The sequence below is a fragment of the Chrysemys picta genome, chromosome 1 (genome assembly GCF_011386835.1).
Source record: "Chrysemys picta bellii isolate R12L10 chromosome 1, ASM1138683v2, whole genome shotgun sequence".
NCBI classification, from domain to species: Eukaryota; Metazoa; Chordata; order Testudines; family Emydidae; genus Chrysemys; species Chrysemys picta.
In genome coordinates this window covers 293,084,164-293,106,114 of record NC_088791.1, presented here as the reverse complement: position 1 = coordinate 293,106,114, position 21,951 = coordinate 293,084,164, and the positions used below count along the sequence as shown (strand labels likewise).

Sequence of the window (21,951 nt, the reverse complement as noted above, 5' to 3'; positions counted from 1 at the left end):
GGGCCAGGAGCACGCAGCTGACGAAGCCTGTGCCCCTGTGCAGTGAGCCTTAAGATGCAGGGCTGAGACCTTTTCCAGCTCACAACATGTGCAGATACAGGCTGTGATCCAGGAAGATAATCTTTGAGATGAGACCGGGAGTCCTTTCATGCAGACTGTCATTGCCACGAACAGCTGGTTCGACCTCCTGAACAGCTTTGTGCGCTCGATGTAGAATGCTAACACCCACTGAATATGCAATGAGTGCAGCCTTTGCTCTTGGGTACTGTTGTGGGGCTTGGGATAGAAGACAGGTAGAAAAATGTCTTGGCTAATATGGAATTGTGACACTACCTTAGGGAGAAAAGCCAGGTGAGGTCTGAGTTGCACCTTGTTCTTGTGGAAGACTGGGTAGGGTGGGTCGGAGGTAAGGGCCTTTAACTCCGACATCCTACCGGCTGATGTGATGGTCACCAGGAAAGCTACCTTCCATGACAGGTGGAGAAGGGAGCAAGTTGCTAGCGGTTTGAATGGGGGTCCCATTAATCTGGAGAGGACCAGGTTAAGGTTCCATGCCAGAAGAGGCTGTCTAACCCAAGGATATAGCCGTTCCAGGCCCTTAAGGAAACGTCCTGCCATAGGATTAGCAAATATGGAGCGTCCAGACATGACCGGATGGAAGGCCGAGATAGCAGCAAGGTATACCTTGATGGATGACGCTGCTAGGCTTTGTTGATTGAAGTGAAGAAGGTACTCCAGGATGAGTGTAATAGACGCCTGGAGTGGAGGAGTGTGATGTTGGGCACACCAGCAAGTGAACCACTTTCATTTGGCCAGATAAGTGGCCCTGGTGGATGGTTTTCTGCTGCTAAGCAGGACCTTTCTTACAGGTTCCGAGCACAGCTCACTGGATTTAGCCATAAAGCTCCAAGCCATGAGATGGAGGGCCTGGAAGTCCAGATGGTGAAGGTGACCGTGGTCCTGTGTGATCAGATCGGGATAGAGTGGTAACACGATAGGAGTGTCCACTGACAGCTCCAGAAGCGTGGTGTATCAATGTTGACGGGGCCACACTGGGGCCAGCAGAATTACTACAGCTCTGTCTCTGCAGATTTTCAGTAGTACTCTGTGCACGAGTGGGAATGGTGGAAAGGCATACATGAGACAGTCTCCCCAGGGAAGCAGGAACGCATCCAAGATTGAACCCGGGCTGTGATTCTGAAAGGAACAGAACATTGGGCACCTCCTGTTGCTCCTGGTAGCAAACAGATTGACTTGGGGAAACCCCCACCTTTGGAAGATGGAATATATGACATCCGGACACATGGCCCACTCGTGATTGCGGAGGTAGTCCGCTAGTTTGTTCTGCACACCTGGGAGATAGCCCACTCCATTCACCTGGAGGCATTCTATGCAGAACTCCCATAGCTGATGGGCTTCCCGACATAATGGGGGAAGAGCAGGCTCCACCTTGCTTGGTGATGTAAAAAATGGCCAAGGTGTTGTCCGTCATTACCGCCACACACTGGAATTGGAGCTGGGATAGCAAGATTTGGCATGCTAACTGTACTGCTCTGAGCTCTCTGATATTGATATGGAGTGAGAGCTCATCCTGCGACCATAATCCTTGTGTCTGGAGCTCTCCCAGATGCGCCCCCCAACCCAGAACTGACGTGTCCATTACTAGGGACAAGGAGGGCTAGAGGCTTTTGAAGGGGACTCCCTTGCACACTGTGCAAAGGTTGAGCCACCACTGGAGGGACTCGAGTACTTGGTCTGGCATCGTGACCACAGATTCCAGGCTGTTGCGCTCCAGGCAGTATACAGACGTGAGCCATGCTTGAAATGGTCTGAGCCTCAGTCTGGCATGCCAGACCACATAAGTGCAAGTTGCCATGCGGCCGAGGAGACTCAGGCATCCCCTCACGGTAGTGGTCAGCTACCTCCTGAGGTTTTGGATAATGTCTGTCATGGTCTGAAATCAGATCTCTGCCAGGAGCGCCCTTGCCTGCACCAAGTCCAGCACCGCACCAATGAATTCTATTCTTTGAGTCGGTGACAAGGCTGACTTGTTCACTCTGAGGAGTCCCAGCCTCTCAAAAGAAACTCTGACTAGTCAGACTTTAGACTCCACCAGCTCCCTGGTGCGCATCATGAGTAGCCAGTTGTCGAGGTAGGAATATACCTGCACCCGTCTCCTGCGGAGGAATGCTGCTACGACCGACATACACTTGGTGAACACTCGGAAGGCTGTCCACAGACCGAAGGGGAGGACCGTGAATTGAGAGTATTTGTAGCTGGCTACAAACTGCAGAAATCGTCTGTGTGCCAGCCGAATAGCTATGTGAAAATATGCGTCTTTCATGTCAAGGGCGGCATACCAGTCTCCCGGATCCAGGGAAGGGATAATAGTGCTGAGGGAGACCATGCAGAATTTCAACTTCACCGTGAACCTGTTGAGCTCTCGTAGGTCTAGAATGGGTCTGAGACCTCCCCCCCCCCTTTGCCTTGGGGATTAGGAAATAGCGAGAGTAGAATCCCTGCCCCATAGCACCTGAGAAACCTTGTCCATTGCCCCTATGTTGAGGAAAAATTCATCTGGAAGCATTTAAAACTACACCGAACAAAGCATTGGAGCATGTAGCACTGAGAATAATCTTGCACTGGAAAACCTAACTAGATATCCTAAAATGTTTTTCTTCAATTTTAAATCATGTTTGTGATTTTAAATAGAATTTTAAATTTTTTATGGTAAAATAACCTCTAAACTTACAGCGGTTGCAATCTTCTTTGCTCTTTCTGTTAATATTTGTTCCAGTGGTTTCCAGACCTGGAAAGCATAGCGACCTGAAAAACAATTAAATAATAATTTAAAAAATCAAACTTCACTTAAAGAAACCTTTACAGATGTTTACCTGTGCAAACACTTATTTTGCAAGCATAATATCAGTACAGGACTTTTAGTCTAAAAATCAAAGCCATCTCCATTTTTAATCTATTCATGTCATTTGTTTGCTGGCAAGCACTGTAGCACTTTACAGCTTTTCAAGATGTTCCCTGAGCTGTCAGTTTGTAGACAGGCCCAGAACAGTTCTCTGATGAGTTTGCAATAGGTTGCATTTTTCAATCTTTATATTAAGAAGAGGGGGAAAGTTTGGTTTTTTATCTAAAAAGAAAGTAATGAATTGCAAGATTCACAATGTTTGTTTCCCCTGGCCAATATATTCAGATATATTTGGCTAGGATAAACTGAGATATTTGCCTTGTAAATTGTAGGAAATACTGCAATTAGCAATTATAGCTTGTATTTGTAATGTAATTCACCAAAATAAGTACAGCTCAAAGTTGTTTCCAAATCTACTCTTTACAGTGTTCATACAACTTTGCACCAATATCACACTGAATGGTAATTCTTTGCATTCTTATTTTATTTATTTAGTGAAAAATGGAGTCTTTTTGGATCCAGCACCATTAAAGACCCAACATAGCCATGACCTTCGCTAAATACAAAACAGACTGGATGGAGCTCTATTCATCAGTCAGTAAAATCTACTCCATTTTGGGAAAGAAAATGGAGTAGGTCTACTAAGTTCAGTGTCTGAAATTGCATCAGAGCCATGGTAGGAATTATCAGTTTTTTTGTTTGGTTGTTGTTTTGTTTAGTGGTGGTTGGTTTTTTTGCTTACTATATACTAGAAAATTTAGTCACCATTATGCAATTTTTAATTATTTTTTAACATAAGATAATGCTTTAGCCAGATAGCATTTTGCTTTCATTCTTAACGATCAAGATGTCTACATAGGTCATTTCAATCGTGCAAGTGTGTGCTTAGGTTTACAAAGAAATCAAGTTAATATGGTTTGATTTGATTACCTGAAGTGAACAGAAATCAATTTGTATATTTCAAGGCCAGAAGGAACCCCTGATCCTCCCACGTAACATGGGCCATAGAATTTCAACCTGTAATTCTTGAATTAAACCCAATAATTTGTGGTTGAACTAGAATCTATCTTTCAAATTAATATCTCAGCTTGATTTAAAGATTTAAAGAGATGGAGAATCTACCACTTCCCTCAGTAAATTGTTCCCCAAGTTCCCTCTAAGCTGCACATCCGCACAGCTGCCTATTAAGCCCCACGCAGGGACTCAGGGCTGCGGCGGGGAGAGATGCCTCTCCCCCAGTGCGTACCTGCCCCGACAGGGAGAGGCGCCCCTCCCCATCGGCTCCAGTGCGGACCTGACCCGGACTTGCCACAGCCAGGGGAGAGGAGCCCCTCCCTCAGCCCAGCCCAGCCCCACTGGAGCTGCCGTGACTGGGGAGAGGCACCTCTCCCCCGGCCCCGAGCTGCATCCCTGGCCCCAGCCGAAAGCCCGCACACACACACCCCTGCATCCTCAACCTCTGCCACAGCCCTGAGCCCCCTCCCACACCCCAAACCCCTCATCCCCGGCCCCACCCCACCCAGCCAGAGCCCTCACTCCCCTCCCCCCGCATCCCAACCCTCTGCCCCAGCCCTGAGCCCCCTCCCGCACTCCAAACCCTTTGGCCCTACCTCCACCACATTAAATTTTGTTATGTGCACCAATATGAAGGTAATTTGTCACACATCACCTCCATATTGGTACACATAACAAAATTCATTCCGCACATGGCCATAAAAAATTAGAGGGAACACTGGTTGTTCCTATGGTTAATTACCTTCACTGCTAAAACTTGCTAGACAAATTCAAAGTGGAGAAAAGGCGCACCACCTCTCTGCCACTGCATCTTGATATGCCTTTGTAAACTAGATTAAAGAGCACTCTATTATCCCATATCTTCCTTCTGTGTAGGTACTTGTAGACTGTGATGAAGTCACCTCTTATTATCTTTGATGGCTAAACACATTCAACTTCATTAGATCAGGTTTTCCAGACATCAAACCATTCTTGTAGCTCTTTTCGGAACCTTTCCAATTTTTCTACATCCCTCTTCAAGGGTGGACACTAAGACTGGACACAATATTCCAGTTATAGTCTCACCAGTGGCACATGGAACCTCCCTACTCCAACTTCTTATGCTCCTGCTTATATATCGCATTAGCCCTTTTGGGCACAGTATCACACTGGGACCGCATGTTCAGATGGCTGTTCAGTTACCTGCAAATGCAACAGCTGCAACACCCAGGCCAACTGCTATCATAGTTCTGGCCTATAACAGAAAAATTGAGTCAGTATAAAATTTAAGTTCTGATTTTAAATAAATTGTAAATCTGTTTCAACAGCAAGCATTTCTGAAGTCTGAACGTGCATACCATTTGGTCTACTTCTGTAAACCCTTTAGTGAATCTTCTAATAAGGTTTAATATTTTATTATTTTCTTATAAAAGGAAATTACAACCTTTTCTTCATGTATTTTAACTTTGGAATGCAGCAATACGTGCAGTGAAAAGCAACAGAGGGTCCTGTGGCACCTTTGAGACTAACAGAAGTATTGGGAGCATAAGCTTTCGTGGGTAAGAACCTCACTTCTTCAGATGCAAGTAATGGAAATCTCTAGAGGCAGGTATATATCAGTGTGGAGATAACGAGGTTAGTTCAATCAGGGAGGGTGAGGTGCTCTGCTAGCAGTTGAGGTGTGAACACCAAGGGAGGAGAAACTGTTTCTGTAGTTGGATAGCCATTCACAGTCTTTGTTTAATCCTGATCTGATGGTGTCAAATTTGCAAATGAACTGGAGCTCAGCAGTTTCTCTTTGGAGTCTGGTCCTGAAGTTTTTTTGCTGTAAGATGGCAACCTTTACATCTGCTATTGTGTGTCCAGGGAGGTTGAAGTGTTCTCCTACAGGTTTTTGTATATTGCCATTCCTGATATCTGACTTGTGTCCATTTATCCTCTTGCGGAGTGACTGTCCAGTTTGGCCAATGTACATAGCAGAGGGGCATTGCTGGCATATGATGGCATATATGACATTAGTGGACGTGCAGGTGAATGAGCCGGTGATGTTGTAGCTGATCTGGTTAGGTCCAGTGATGGTGTTGCTGGTGTAGATATGTGGGCAGAGTTGGCATCGAGGTTTGTTGCATGGGTTGGTTCCTGAGTTAGAGTTGTTATGGTGCGGTGCGTGGTTGCTGGTGAGAATATGCTTAAGGTTGGCAGGTTGTCTGTGGGCGAGGACTGGCCTGCCTCCCAAGGTCTGTGAAAGTGAGGGATCATTGTCCAGGATGGGTTGTAGATCACTGATGATGCGTTGGAGAGGTTTAAGCTGAGGACTGTAGGTGATGGCCAGTGGAGTTCTGTTGGTTTCTCTTCTGGGCCTGTCTTGTAGCAGGAGGCTTCTGGGTACACGTCTGGCTCTGTTGATTTGTTTCTTTATTTCCTTGTGTGGGTATCGTAGTTTTGAGAATGCTTGGTGAAGATCTTGTAGGTGTTGGTCTCTGTCTGAGGGGTTGGAGCAGATGCGATTGTACCTCAGTGCTTGGCTGTAGACGATGGATCGTGTAGTGTGACCGGGGTGGAAGCTGGAGGCATGAAGGTAGGCGTAGCGGTCGGTGGGTTTTCGGTATAAGGTGGTGTTAATGTGGCCATCGCTTATTTGTACGGTGGTGTCCAGGAAGTGGACCTCCCGTGTAGATTGGTCCAGGCTGAGGTTGATGGTGGGGTGGAAGCTGTTGAAAGCATGGTGGAATTCTTCCAGGGCCTCCTTCCCATGGGTCCAGATGATGAAGATGTCATCAATATAGCGTAGGTAGAGAAGGGGCATGAGTGGACGGGAGCTGAGGAAGCGTTGTTCCAGGTCAGCCATAAAAATGTTGGCATATTGTGGGGCCATGCGGGTGCCCATAGCGGTGCCACTGGTCTGGAGGTATATATTGTCACCAAATTTGAAATAATTGTGCGTGAGGATAAAGTCACAGAGTTCAGCAATAAGTTGTGCTGTGTCATCATCAGGGATACTGTTCCTGACAGCTTGTATTCCATCTGTGTGTGGGATGTTTGTGTAGAGAGCCTCTACATCCATGGTGGCTAGGATGGTGTTTTCCGGGAGGTCACCAATGCATTGTAGTTTCCTCAGGAAATCTGTGGTGTCACGGAGATAGCTGGGAGTGCTGGTGGCGTAGGGTCTGAGTAGGGAGTCCACATATCCAGACAGTCCTTCAGTGAGAGTGCCAATGCCCGAGATGATGGGGCGTCCAGGATTTCCAGGTTTGTGGATCTTAGGTAGTAGATAGAATGACCCCGGTCGGGGCTCTAAGGGTATGTTGATTTGTTCCTGTGTTAGTGTAGGGAGTGTCCTGAGTAGATGGTGTAGTTTCTTAGTGTATTCCTCAGTGGGATCTGAGGAAAGCGGCCTGTAGAATTGGGTATTGGAGAGTTGTCTGGCAGCCTCCTTCTGGTAGTCAGACCTGTTCATGATGACAACAGCACCTCCTTTATCAGCCTCTTTGATGATAATGTCAGGGTGGTTTCTGAGGCTGTGGATGGCATTGCGTTCTGCACGACTTAGGTTATGAGGCAAGCGATGTTGTTTTTCCACAATTTCTGCCTGTGCACGTCGGCGGAAGCATTCTGTGTATAGGTCCAGACTGTCATTTCGACCCTCAGGAGGAGTCCATGTGGAGTTCTTCTTCCTGTGTTGTTGGTGGGAGGGTATCTGTGTATCAGTGCGCTGTTCAGTGTTATCATGAAAGTATTCTTTGAGTCGGAGGCGGCGAAAGTAGCCTTCCAGATCACCACAGAACTGTATCATGTTCGTGGGGGTGCTGGGGCAAAAGGAGAGTCCCCGAGATAGGACAGACTCTTCTGCTGGGTTGAGTGTGTAGCTGGATAAATTGATGATATTGCTGGGTGAGTTATATACCTGCCTCTAGAGATTTCCATTACTTGCATCTGAAGAAGTGAGGTTCTTACCCACGAAAGCTTATGCTCCCAATACTTCTGTTAGTCTCAAAGGTGCCACAGGACCCTCTGTTGCTTTTTACAGATTCAGACTAACACGGCTACCCCTCTGATACTTAATACGTGCAGTGTGTAAAAATGTAATAAAATCTTGGATACATTTTAATGCATGAAATTAGAAACACTGAAAACACTGGAAAATGAAACAGCTTTCATTGTTCTGTGGCATTACTTAACCTCTGACAAAACTTCATGTTTAGCTTAAAACTGACTTACTAGCATGTCACAATTATGTGATTTGCTAAAACATTTTCACGGGAGATAATATAAAATGACATGCAAACCATTCTGCTAGGGTTACTTGAAATAATTCACACAGTAAAACTCCAATTTAGTTTAAAAGGACACAGATAACAGTAAACCCTATAATATTAATTAAAAAAAATGGGTGGTTGGATTGTGATTATGAATGGAATAAAGTTTGCATTAGGGCTTTGCACAGGAATCTCATTATGACAGAATTTCTGGGATTAGGAAAGGGAGTATTAACTCAGGCACAGTCCCTAGACCAGGGATCAGCAACCTTTGGCACACGGTTCGCCAGGGTAAGCACCCTGGTGGGCCTGGTTTGTTTACCTGCCACGTCCGCAGGTTCGGCTGATCGCGGCTCCCACTGGCCACGGTTCGCCATCCCAGGCCAATGGGGGCTGCGAGAAGCAGCAAGGGCTGAGGGATCTGCTGGCCGCCGCTTCCCGCCGCCCCCATTGGCCTGGAACGGCGAACCGCGGCCACTGGGAGCTGCGATAGGCTGAACCTGTGGACGCAGTAGGTAAACAAACTGGCCCGGCCCACCAGGGTGCTTACCCTGGCGGGCTGCGTGCCAAAGATTGCCGATCCCTGCCCTAGACTTACACAATAATAACTGGGAGAACTCCCAACCTTTGGTACTCCTTCCCCAGTGCAATCAGCATCAGCTACAGCTGAGGTCACAGGGATAAAATAGGGTCTACAGAGATATGTCTACCCTGCAGCTGGGAGCCTCCCAGCCTGAACAAACACATACTATCTGTGCTTCAGCTATCAGATTCAAAAAACAACATGAATGTTGTAGCATGGGAGATGGTGTGACCTAGCTTCTCAAGTACAAGGCTGAGCCAACCACCCTAGGTCTGTACTTTGGTGGCTAGCCCATGCCGCCATGTGCACACTGCTCTTTTTAGCACACTAGCTTGAACAGAGCTAGTGCATTAGTCTATCCAGCCTGGGAGATCTACAATGCAGCTGGGAGTATAATACTGCCTTAGGGCCTTCTAGGTCCTCTGTCCCTCAGACAGACCCAATCAAGGCAAAAAGTTCGGGAAGCTCTTGTTTTCCCTCCCACTACCTCCACATGGGGCACAGAAGCTGAGAGAAAGCTCGTGGGGGTGTATTTTTGAAACTCGATGTCCTTCCCCAAAGCAGCTACCTTTGTCTTCCTGCTTCAAAGGGAGCCCTTGACTTGTCCTCCTGGCTCCTATTCCTCCTGGCAAGCATCAGCCTGCAGTCTTTGTTTTGTTTCATACCTTGAGACCCCATTCCTTCTGACTCCCCAGGCAAGTCATTAGAGCTCTGAAACTTTTGGAGACAGATGGGATTTCCACCCCCCCCCCCCGTAAAGATCAGAATTGGAGGGATTGGGGCGAGGGGGGGGGGGGAGGAAAATCATAGAAACCGCTATACCAAGTCAGTGGTCCATCTATTACAGTATCCTATCTTTGACAATGGCCAGTAATGGATGCTTCAGAGAAAGGTGTATTAAACTTCATAGACAAATATTTAATAACCGCCAACAAGAGAGGCTTCTGCCTAACCTCTATCAATTAGTCATTGGATTCTGCTTGAAGCATGGGACTTATATCGGTCCTAAAAGAGGTTTTCTTCCTATATTTCATTTAGTTTTTCTGTAACTGTCAACATTCTCATTATCTATTTAAATATCTAATCCTACTTTGAATGTAATTAGGCTTTTGGTCTCAATGTTAGCATAAAGTTTCACATGTTAATTGTGTAAAAAAAGTTTATAATCAGTTTTACAGTTATTTAGTGTCATGAAATTTCCCCTTGTACTATGGAGAAGGGTAAACAGGAGCACCCAATTTACTTTCACCATACCATTTATTATTTTTATATTCCCTCTTATTTATCTCCTCTTTAAATGTAATAGTCACAATCTTTTCAACCATGTGTCACACAGAAGTCTCGTCAGGCCTTTAATCACTTCACAGCCGTTTTTGAACCTCTTCTATTTCTGCTATCTCTTTTGAGATAGGTGACCAGAACTTGACACAGTATTTCAGGAGAAGGCATCATACTGATACATAATTGCATTATACTATTTTTAGTATCCTTTTTGTTTTGCTGTGTACTAAGTAAAGACTTTCATTGAACTGTCCAAGTAACAGCCACATCTTTTTTCTGAGTTAAGAGCCCAGCAACATGTGAGAGTAGTTCTCTTTATTCCATCCAATGTTTATTATTTTGTATTTGTCAAAATTAAATGTCACCTGCCATTGTGCTGGATATTGGCCTAACTTTGTTAGGTCCCTCTGAAATTCCTCAGTTTTATTTATTCTTGAATAAGCAAAATATTTTTTCATCTGTTAAATTGCCACTTTACTGTTCACTTTTCCAGACAACTGATAAACACCACCAGTTCTAATGTGGAATGTTACAATTTTTCAGAAGTTGTGAATGGAGGTTCAGAAATATCCAGGTTAACTGTATCTTGAAAAAAATCTGATAAACAGCTCATGGTATAATTTTTTAGTTTGCTGGATAAAAATGGGTACAGATTTCTTAAATAAAAATTAAAGAGTCACTCAATTGAACTGGTTTAGGCACACTATGGAAGTATATTATTGAAATCTTCCATACACTAATCAAGGACTCAACTGTTATTTCAGTATTTTTAGTGCTAAACTGAAGTTTCTACTGTAGAAAAATCCACTAAAAATCTAAGTTGATAATTCTATATTCTTCCACATGACCCAAGATCAATCTAAATCTATACATAAAAATACTGTGTCATTAAATGACAGATCATGAGGTCCAGTAGAATGAACAGTAACTCCAAGTACCTCTAATGACTCAATGAGTAGCCTGGAGTAAATCGTTTAGCCTTCCCTTTGTGTCCCCATCTGTACCCACTTATCTCAGCTGGATATTTTAAAGAATAATCAGTTTCTACACTGCTTTGAAACTGTAATGTGCTAAGTATTACTGATATCAAAAGCACAAATCTTGAATTAAGCTCACAGATTTCTTGTTGATGTTAAAAGGCAATTTACTAGCACTCTCAAGGGGACAAAGAGATTTATGTTATATGAGACTAGTACCACCAAACTATTTTTTCCTCTTATTGCTTGAAAATAAGTTATACATGCAGCATAGTAGAAACTGTATGAATAAAGGGTCATTAACTTTCAACAGCATGCTTACTTAAGGTTTACATTTTGAAATGTGTACTGTTAAGGAATTTGTAAAATATAGGCTTTAGATGTAGCTACATTTAAAGTATTCCCTTAACAGCCAAGTAACAAATTAATGTCAAAGATGTATGAAGCTGTAATGGAACAGAAGACAAAAGCAGCTGACCCACAAACACTTCTTTCTTTTTTAGTGCATCAGCTCTCCTGGGTTAATCACTGATATATCCTATTGTGCTGATCTCAGTATTTTTATTCTTACTATTTAGTTCAATGTACAATAACAAAGCTTTTTGGATTCAGACAACAGCAAGGAAAGTGTTGCTGAATCAGCAAAGGCTAGATTTTTTTTTTTTTTTTTAAGAAATGCAGAGCAGAAGAGAGAGATTAGAAAGGCTGCTTCAGACATGACAGAACACACTGCTAGGTAATAAATAAAGGATGAAAAAGTGTTTACCCCCCTAAATAAATGTTATTTCCATTATATCAATTCAAACAACTTCATATACTGCAAGTGTACAGAGGCCAACTCATGACCCTTTAAAGATGTATTATTCAACAGCTTTTATTCTATAACACAACAACAAAAAGATGCAATGATTTAATTCCTCTCTCCACAAATTCTCAATCTACTGTGTTGCATTAACAGCAGTAACGAATCACAGAAACAAAGGGCTGGAAAGAAGCTCAAGAGGTCATCTAGTGAAGTCCATCTCACTGGGCTGAGGCAGAGACAACTATACCTAGACCAGATGCGAGAGACATAGGCGCCGACTTACTGAGTTGCCGGGGGTTGCCCAGCCCTCACTGCACCCCTTGCTCCAAGCCTCTACCAAGTCCCAGCATAGCTCGGACAAGGAAACTGGGTGGGCGGGCAAAGGTGGGGGGGTGGTAGCAGGGAAGGGGCACCTATTTCCCCCCTACCCCCTCTAGCTGGCCCTTAGCACTCAGCAGGCACCCGAAGATGAGGCTGCCAGGGGCACAAAGACTGTGGGGTGTGCCCATAGGGCAGGGGGGAGGGGTCCACTGGGGCTTGAGCTCCATCCACCTGCCCCTCCCAACCCGGCTCGGTGTCCGTCTGCCCGACCAGCCACTTCCCTCTCCTGTCGGCGCTGTGCGCTGCTGCCCCAGTCTCTGGCCTCAGCGCTAGCCCTGCCCAAACCCACCCCAACAAGGCACACTCCAGGCGCAGAGGCCAGAGACTGGGGCAGCAGTGTGCAGCACCAGCAGGAGAGGGACGCAGCCAGGCCAACAGACACAAAGCCAGGGTCGGGAGTCCCAGCTTGTGGATTCAAGGGGCTTCGGCCTCGATTAGGGTGGGCCTTGTTGGATACTAAATAGGTAGCCCGTGGCCCGCCCAGGTCCACCTGTGGCTACACCCCCCACCACTTTATGCTCCTCCCCACTTCTTCCTGTCCTCGCTCCTCCATCTCCCCCCATCCCCTCCTACATTGGGAGGCACTGGGAGGCACTAATTGGTGGGCCTCCAGCAGGCAGGAGGCCCTGGGCAGGGAAGGGGCAGGCACTGATCCACAGGGCTCCCAGTGAATGCTGAGCACCCACTGTTTTTTTTCCCCATGAGCGGTCCAGCCCTGTAGCACCCACAGCGTCGGCACTTATGGTGTCAGATGTTTCTCAAACCTGTTCTTCTAAATCTCCATTGACAGGAATTCCACATCCTCCGTTGGTAACCTATTCCAGTACTTAACTATCCTCGTAATTAGAAAGTTTTTCCTAATATCTGACCTAAATCTCCCTTGATGCACATTAAGCCAGATCGCTTCTTGTCCTCCCCTCAGTGGACATGGAGAACAATTGAAGAAATATCTATAAATGTAAAATTTCTGTAATCCATAATTCTGTGATGTTCCATTCAATGAAGGGATTAGAGGAAAGAAAAAGTAAAACACGACTATATCGAATTTCCGGCCACATGTAAAGTTTTATTGCAGGACTATTGTGCAGGAATAACAATGGCCCTGTACTAACAGAACCACCTGATACTAATGTAAAACCAGTCTCTACATTAATTTTTTAGGACATATCAGTTTACACAGAAGAGTCAAAGCATGGAGCCTTGAATCCTATGAGTAGGGCACTATGAAATTCACATTAGTAAGAACATGGACGGAATCATGGAAACGAAATATTAACGTGGCATCCTGCTCTCCCCAGCACTAGGACCACGCAGAGCTATGTGCAGCCACACTTAAGGAGCGTCAAGCTGCTCCGGATTGGGAGCCTCAGGAACCTCCTGATCTGCTGCGCAGAGCCAGGGGGCAGAGGGCTAATGTTTGGGTTCCCCGTCCCTCACGCCGGTGAACCTGGTCTACACTGAGCAGGGGCGGGTGCCTGTCTTTGCACCAGCCTTTGGCTCAGGAGTGGCTGCTGCCTACCACTATCTGAACAAGTGTTCAGGCTGGTGAGTGCTCTGCTTAAAGAGACAGCATGCTAACACACACAGTCACCTGACACACACTCACTCTCTCTCTCTTACACACACATACACATACACATACACACACACACACTCTGTCTCTTTCTTTCACACACACTCCCCGGACATACATACGTCCCCCAACATACACAACCACTCACACATTCCCCCAACACACACACCGTCTCTCTCACACACAGAAGTGGACTTCTTGTGTTACTGTTTTTTAGGCCTTTAAGTGGCTAAAGTCTATGGCAAAGGACAGGGAAAGAGAAAGCACTGATCTGGCCCATCAGAACTGACAAGATTTGGCTATTGATACTGGCTTAGGACCCAGTTCAGCAAGGTACTTAAGCATGTGCTTAACTTTAAATATGTAAGTAGTCCCTTTGAAATCAAAGTTGACTTAGGCATGTCCCTTAGTTTGATTTTGAATTAACTGTAAAAGAAATAAACTTGAAATCTAATCAGTTTCAAAAAGTGAAAGAGAAGTAGTTTCAGGTACCCCATCTGGCAAGTCCCATGCCAATTTCTGTAATTCTACAATCACATTTTCCTATTTTTAGAAACATCTCTCTCACACATTTGTGTGCGTCTTTCATGCTGAAACAGGGGAAGCTGACCAATATATTCTATTAAAACCTCCTTTAGAGAGCAGTATCAGTCAAACTCTTTGAAAAATGAATAACTAGCTCAATCCTCAAGAAGTCATCACTCGACCCTGGAGACCTCATCCTGTCTCCAAAATCCCATTCCTGGACAAAATAATTCAGAAAGTAGTAACCATCAAGCTCCTACATAATGTGATGGCCAGGATCCTGGATGCTTCAGTCAGATTCAAGCTAGGGCACAGAGACAGTCCTAGTGGCCCTAAAAGATGGACATGGTACGGACACAGGCAAAATGCCCATGTTCATATTGCTGGGTTTCTCTGCTACACGCCAAACCACAAGATAATGCTAACCTGCCTAACTGGCATAACAGGAGTAGATGGTACAGCACTACAGTCACTTGAATCATTCCTCTCCAACAGACCTCAGAATAGTGATGTCTAATTACTCCTTCTCTCCATAGGCTCTCACCTGCTGAATCCCAGAGAGATTCAGATCACCCCGTCTGCTTTTCAATATATACAAAACCACTGGGAGAAATAGTGACATACTATGGGCTCAGCTGCCAATAATATGCTGATGACTAGAGCCCTACTAAATTCATGGCTGTGAAAAATGCCTCATGAACCATGAATCTGATTTTCTCCATGAAATCTGGTGCCCAGTCAGGGGCTCCTACCCTGTGCAGGGCTCCAGCTGTTAGTCCCAGCTGGGGATGAGGCAGGACAAGACTTTCTCTTCCCTGGCAGGGGCTGCTCTCAGGGCAGGTCAGACATACCTCCAGGAACCTCCCCTGGCTGCAGCAGTCAACCCCCAACATGGTGAGGCTGCATCTCCAGCTGTCACCCCTCCAAACACTGGGACGGGAGACTGTCAGGAAAACCAGACCAGAAAACCCACCCCCCAGACCTGATGACCCACACTTCTGTGCTGGTGGCACTGGCTTTAGAGCTAGCTGCCCAGCTCTGAAGGCAGAAGTAAGGGTGGCAATCCCACTACCCCCCTACAATAACCTTGTGACCCAGCCTCCCCCCAACCCTGACCGCCTTTTGGGTTTGGACTCCCACGGTTACAACACTGTGAAATTTCAGATGTAAACAGAAAATGACTAATTTTAAAATCCCCTGGCCGTGAAATTGACCAAAATGGACTGAATTTGAGCCCTAATGATGACACTCAGCTACAAGATTTTTCACCACTGATGCAACCATCCTCACTAAGATATCACAAAGCCTACAGAACATCAGCTCTTAGATTAAGTGTAGTTGATTCAAACGAATGCCAAGCAAGACTGAAAATGATGAAACTTTTTGAAGAACTAGCTGAGATACAGTCGACACCATCCATTGAAGGCATGCAACCCCTATTCATTGAATCACTGCAAAGCCACCTTCTAAAATCTGACTTCTCACTAAGCTTGGATGATCAGGTAGCATCAGTGAATAAAAATGCCTTCTTTCACCTCCAGCACTCTAGGAAACTTCCACCCTTCCTTTCCAACAAGGACCTGGCCACAGTGATCCATTCATTTTTCAGCTCTAGGCTGGAATACTGCCATTCACTGGAGCAAAATGCAGTGATACTGGAACAATTTTTATAGTGTGGATACTGAAGACTGAAACCATGTATTTTGGTTATTACTATTTCAAGACAGGAGCTACAGCAGCACCCCCAGCACTCCTAGTTTCAGCACCTATGGCTGAATGTGAAGACAATGGATTGGCTTCAAATAGTACAAAACATGGCTGCCCGCTTTCTCCAGGTTCTAGATCACCATGAGCATGTAAGGCCTGATTTCAAATCCCTACACTCACATCTACTCAGTTTCAGATGCCACTTTAAGGCTCTGATGCTAATCGTCAAAGCAATTAATGCATCAATCCTAGCTACATTAACTGAATTTCTATCTATGATCCACTCTGACAGCAGTGCAAGGACAATGCAGATCACAAAACCCAGGATGAAGCACATGAGAGCTGGGAACAAAGGGATCCTCAGCTGAGGGGAACCGTCTATGCCAGGGGTCGGCACGTGGCTCGGGCCAGGCCAGTTTGTTTACCTGCCGCGTCGGCAGGTTCGGCCAATCGCGGCTCCCATTGGCCGCGGTTCGCTGTCTCAGGCCAATGGGGGCAGCGGGAAGCGGCGCGGGCGAGGGATGTGCTGGCCGCGGCTTCCCGCCACCCCTATTGGCCTGGGACGGCGAACCGTGGCCAGTGGGAGCCGCAATCGGCCGAACCTGCTGACGCGGCAGGTAAACAAACTGGCCCAGCCCACCAGAGTGCTTATCCTGGTGAGCTGTGTGCCAGAGGTTGCCGACCCCTGGCATAGACTCTATGGAATGAACTTCTAAAGGGGATTAGGTGAATCCTGAGTCTGACCCTCTCTAGAAAATACTGCAAAACTTGCCTCTTTGTTTTACCATAGCAAGAAAGACATTCACATCATCATCCCCCCCAAAAAAACCAAACAAACAAAAAACAAAACAAAAACACACACAATGAAACAACCAACACAAGCACAACACACAATACCCGAAGTGGAGTTTGGTCTCCCCTCTCCAGAAAGGGAAGAGGAACCAGAGACTACCAAATCCACTAGGAGTTTTACTATTGCTATTCACTTTATGTGGAAGGCACTCAGCTACTACAATGATGGATGGCAGTATTATAAAACCCTAAGAGAGACTACACAGAAAACAATGAACCTAACTATACATGAAGTGCTGTCAAAAGCACACAAAATGAATCTACTGAAGAAATGAGGAGATGGGGGGAGCTCTAAAATTATAGTAATCTTAACTTGTAATAACAGTGGATGAAAAATTCATACAGAAGTGATTTTTAAAAAATTGATAGTGTCCCTTCATAGTAGAAAAATTCTTTGCGCTACAGCAACACAAATAATGACATGAGCAAAACATATCACAGGGCATATTTTAAGTGGTGAAAGTTTCCCCATTGCACTAGAAGCATGTTTACTTTCAGTAATGCCAACTGTGGCCAATGTTTTAAAAACTGATCCATGTAGTTGCTTCAATTTTATTTTTCACTGTTCCATGAACTGATCACCAAAACGCACATAAACAGACACAAGATAAGGGTACAAAATCTTTTCACTAGACCATATTACCTAAAATTCAGCAGGCATTTTACCGCCATTTACTCCCCAATTTACCCAGTGCTTCATGGGCTCTCTGTCTGATGAGAATTAAATTTCCTAAGTGTAACTCTCAGAGCTCAGAAAATAATTTAAATTTAGAATGAAAGTAATAAAACTAAAACATCAGATGAGAATTTTACAGATAATGCCTTTTATGTTATACAAATAAAATAATCTTAGGCCCTGTCTCTACTAGGGAATAGAAGTGGGGGAAACTCCTGTGTACACAGGCCCCATACTGTCAAAACAAGCTTTTTTCCCTAGATTCCAAGGCCAGAAGGGACCATTGTGATCATCTAGTCTGATCTCCTGTATAACACAGGCCATAGAACTTCCCCTAAATAATTTCTACAGCAGATCTTTTAGACAAATATCCGATCTTGAGTTAAAAATTGTCAGTGATGGAGAATCCACCATGATGCTTGATAAACTGGTCCAATGGTTAATTATCACTCACTGTTAAAAAAAATTACCCCTTATTTCTAATCTGAAGTTGTTTTGCTTCAACTGCCTGCTGTTGGATCGTGTTACTTTCTGCTAGACTAAACAGCCTATTATTAAATATTTGTAGACACTCACAGACTATAATCAAGTCAAGTCACCCCTTTTAAGCACCAGGTCAGCACTGAGGTCTTAATCAACATGAAGCTTAAACTCTTGGCGATAGCAGCCAGCTAAGGCAAGGCTCCCAATTTGGCTCCCACCGGTGGAGCTGTAGCGTGTTAGCAGTGGTGGCACAGAACACGTGCCAGAGCGACACTAGTCACTAACCCATTTACCCTCTCAGGTGTATTTTCCTTCCCACCCCCTAACGCCGGCGTTCCCCGCCACGCACAAGCGTGATTTCCCGCAGTGCCCAGCGCCGGGCACCGGGAACCAGGCAGGCTCCTTTGCCCCCCGGAATTTTCCAGCCAGCGCCAAGGATTTATCCCTAACGCCTGCGGCGCGTGTGACCTCGGGCGGCGAGTCCCACTCGGGCCCCTTTCCCCGCGGCACAAAGCGGCGGGCATAGAAGGGCCGGACTGGGGGCGCGGAGCGGTAACCGCCATCCTAGTGGCTGGGGGAGGGGAAGGAGCGCGACAGACGCGGGCTCCCTGCCCCACACTTACCAGCCCCCTGTCCATGTCGGGCTCACCCTGCCGGCCGCCGCCGGGGACCCTCGCGTACTCAACGTAGCGCAGGGTCTCCGAGGAGGCCCCGGCACCTTCCATGACTGGCCGAAAGAATGAGGGCGCCGTACGGGGCCCCGCTAGGGACAAGCGCGCGCGGAGGGCGGAGACCACTAAACAAGCGCGATTCGCGCCGTGCCAGCCCCTCCCCCACTCGCCCTTCCTGTGAGGGGCGGGGCCAAGTGCGGGCGTCAGCCGCCTGTGCAAGCACCTCCCCGCCTGAGTCAGAGGGGTGGAGTGTGCGCGTGAGGCAGCCAGGCGGGGCTGGGGTGCCCGAAAGGGTTAAACTTAGTCCAGTCCCTGGGGGGAGGAGGGCACCCAAAGGGGGCATTCAGAGGACACACTCTGACCCTGTCACTGGGCTGGGGTGGGGACAGAAAGAGGCTGCTAGTGTAGTCAGGGCCTGTGACCACAGCCCCATGGGGCATTTAGTGCCTTCCAGAGTCAGCGATTGCCCCCTCCCAAGCTGGTTGGCCCCACAGAGTCTCCCTGCCCCCCAAATCTTAAAATGTGCCTTTCACATCGTTATGTTTAAAAAAATGTAAAATAATACACATGGCTCATCGTGAAGTGTTGTCACCACTAAGACTCCCATGCCCACATGATAAATTACATCACCTTTCTACATGTCCACTCCTCAATCCCCAAAAGAAGGGATAGGCCCAGAGGTGAAAGTAAGCCGGTACGACCCGGTACGGTGTACCGGCAAGAGCCAGTACGCTGTGCTGGATTCCCGGGCCCCTTAAAGCGGCGCCCAAGCACCGCTGCCAGAGCCCCGGGGTAGCAATGCCAGGGCTCAGGCGGGGATTTAAAGAGCCCAGAGCTCCAGCCCCTGTGGGGAGCCCGGGCCCTTTAAAGTGCCACCCGAGCCCCACTGCCAGAACCCTGGGGTAGCGGCGGCAGGGCTCCCATGGTGATTTAAAGGGCCCTGAGCTCCGCTGTGGTAGCAGGGGTGATTTAAAGGCCCCGGGCCACCCAGCCGCAGCCGGAGCCCAGGGGCCTTTACATCTTCTGGTTGAGGCCACGCCCCCTCCTCAGGACTCCGGAGTACCAGTAAGTCCTTTAAGTTACTTTCACCCCTAGATAGGCCTCTCGTTGCACCCTGAAGGACGGTCAACAGGTTCAGGATATGTCACACCAGAGCAGAAAGCAAATTCCTGAGCCAAAGGCCCCCCCAGTGAGAACACCTTGTTCCCATGTGCACAAATCTAGGAACTGTTTGTTTTCACTTTACCAGACCCTTTATCTGACTCCTCACTAATTTGTGGTGGATGAGGACAGGAAGACTCTCTCAGTGGATTTTAAGGGTTTGGTGTAATTCCTTCCTGAGGCCAGGGAGGATTTTGCAGTTTGTGTCCTTGATGGCAATTAACCTGTATTTGGAAGGTGACACTCAAATTCCCTGTAATTCACTCCCACAACATGAGCTGCTCACTCTCCCAAATCCCAGGACAATTGAGGGGAAGGAGGATCAAGAGGAAGAAATGAAGGGATGAGAGATAATGGTAGGTAGAAACTGGAACAGAGAGGGGAGAGAGAACACTGAAAGTAAAGAGATCAGGAGAGAAAGGCCAAATCAAATCAGAAGGGAAAAAAATCTTGGCCTAGATAGAAGATTTCAGAGGAAGATGAAGAAAAAGAAAAAACATTTATAAATATGAAAAATTCAAGAAAAACTGGTCTGAGGGAAAACATAGACAATGAAAGAGACTAAAAATGCATAAGTGTTTCTTTCAAGTTAGTCAACTATGATATACACTTTTATACTTAAGTTTCACAAGTCTCTTGTAAATCTAGACCAGGGTTAGTCAATTATTTTTTGTTAAGGTCCAAATTTCTTGGTCAAGATATAGTCAAGATCCAGACTCCAGAGTAACATTTTTCACTGTGCAAGTGCCCCTGTTCAACAAACACCTACAATTCTGTGAAATATACCCAGGGCCTATTGCTTCTAATGTTATTGCATTAAATGAAAAATAAAATCAAACCACTGTGTGTAACCTGAAAATAACCCCCAAGAGAGGTGTAATATATTACATCTGAGACTTTGAAAAAGTTCTTAGATAAAATGTCAAATAGCATTAAAACACTTTCAGATAACTTTTAAGTTTTGAATGAGTTTTGTCAAATACAATTATTGTAGGCATATCTGTATATAGATAAACATATTCAAAACTTTTCAGCCTCTTGTGGTTTATATAACAGTATTAGAAAGAAAATAATACTTAGTACATATGAACTCTTTATCTTTTATTATTCAAGTCTTTCCAATAACAAATACACACCCACCTACATGTGTATTAAGCAAAAGAATCATAAATAATTACTGTGACATACCTGTTATTACTGTAGTATCACTACTGAAAATGTAATTTTATACAGCAACACAAATTTAAAATAAAGTATGTGTGAATGATGTATAATTATACTACTGCCATCAGTGGGGAAAGTCCTCTGCTGTACAAGGGCCTTGAAATTTGGAGTGAGTTCAGTCAAGATAAGACGGAGGCAATTGCACAGACGATTATCAGTCAGAATGGAGCGATTATGCGATTTATTGTTGTTCGTTGTTGGGAATGCTGACTCACACAAATATGTTGAGCCAAACATAGTCAAAATGTTAAATGCCACCTTCCCCAAGTGTGGATACATGGAGTCCAGCACAAGGGTTGTCCAGAAAGTTTCAGATGTCGTTTCAGTGTGCCGCACCTTAAGCACTTCATCCGCTTGTAATTCAGTAAACTCCAGCTGTAGTTTTGCTTTTCAACATCTGGAAAGTATGCTTTTGCTTGATCACACCAAGTACCATTTGCTTGTACAACAAATGGCTTCCTTACAAACAGGAAGATGGCTTTAACAAATTCTTGGAACCTCTGCTGGAAGTTTTGAAGAAGCCAGTCCAGAGATGATGCCATCTGATTCACGTCTACAGTGTCCCGGCAGCTTAGCAACGTTGGGAAAGGCAGGATCTCCCCAGTTTTCGAATCAATTTAGAAGAGATTAAGTTTGTTTTGAAATGAAGAGACACTGCTGTGGAGATCCACTGCATTGCAATTTTGCCCCATAGCTTTAAGTTGAAATCATTTAAGAGGCCTATTAAATAAAAGAAATGGACATACAGCGCTAACTGCATTGTGTCTCTCAAATCACAGCATTTGTCCACTGCCATGGAAAACAGCCTGCCTGGTGTTACCTAGCAGCTCTGTGTTCTTGGAGAACCAGGGCGCAGAACCCAGCCTGTTTGACTCACGAA

At 45.8% G+C, this 21,951-nt stretch overlaps 1 protein-coding gene across 1 annotated transcript in view; it reads right to left on the bottom strand.

Moving 5' to 3' along the window:
* DNAJC15 (DnaJ heat shock protein family (Hsp40) member C15) overlaps positions 1 to 18,856 on the bottom strand; it is a 49,579-nt gene extending 30,723 nt beyond the window's left edge. Inside the window, exons 1-3 of the mRNA XM_005308171.4 lie at positions 18,639 to 18,856; positions 5,120 to 5,171; positions 2,753 to 2,826 (exon numbers count right to left, since the gene is read on the bottom strand). Of these exons, the coding sequence (XP_005308228.1) occupies positions 2,753 to 2,826; positions 5,120 to 5,171; positions 18,639 to 18,740 (228 nt within the window). The 5' untranslated portion in view covers positions 18,741 to 18,856. The remainder of the gene's footprint in view (positions 1 to 2,752; positions 2,827 to 5,119; positions 5,172 to 18,638) is intronic.
* Between the last annotated feature and the right edge of the window lie 3,095 nt (positions 18,857 to 21,951).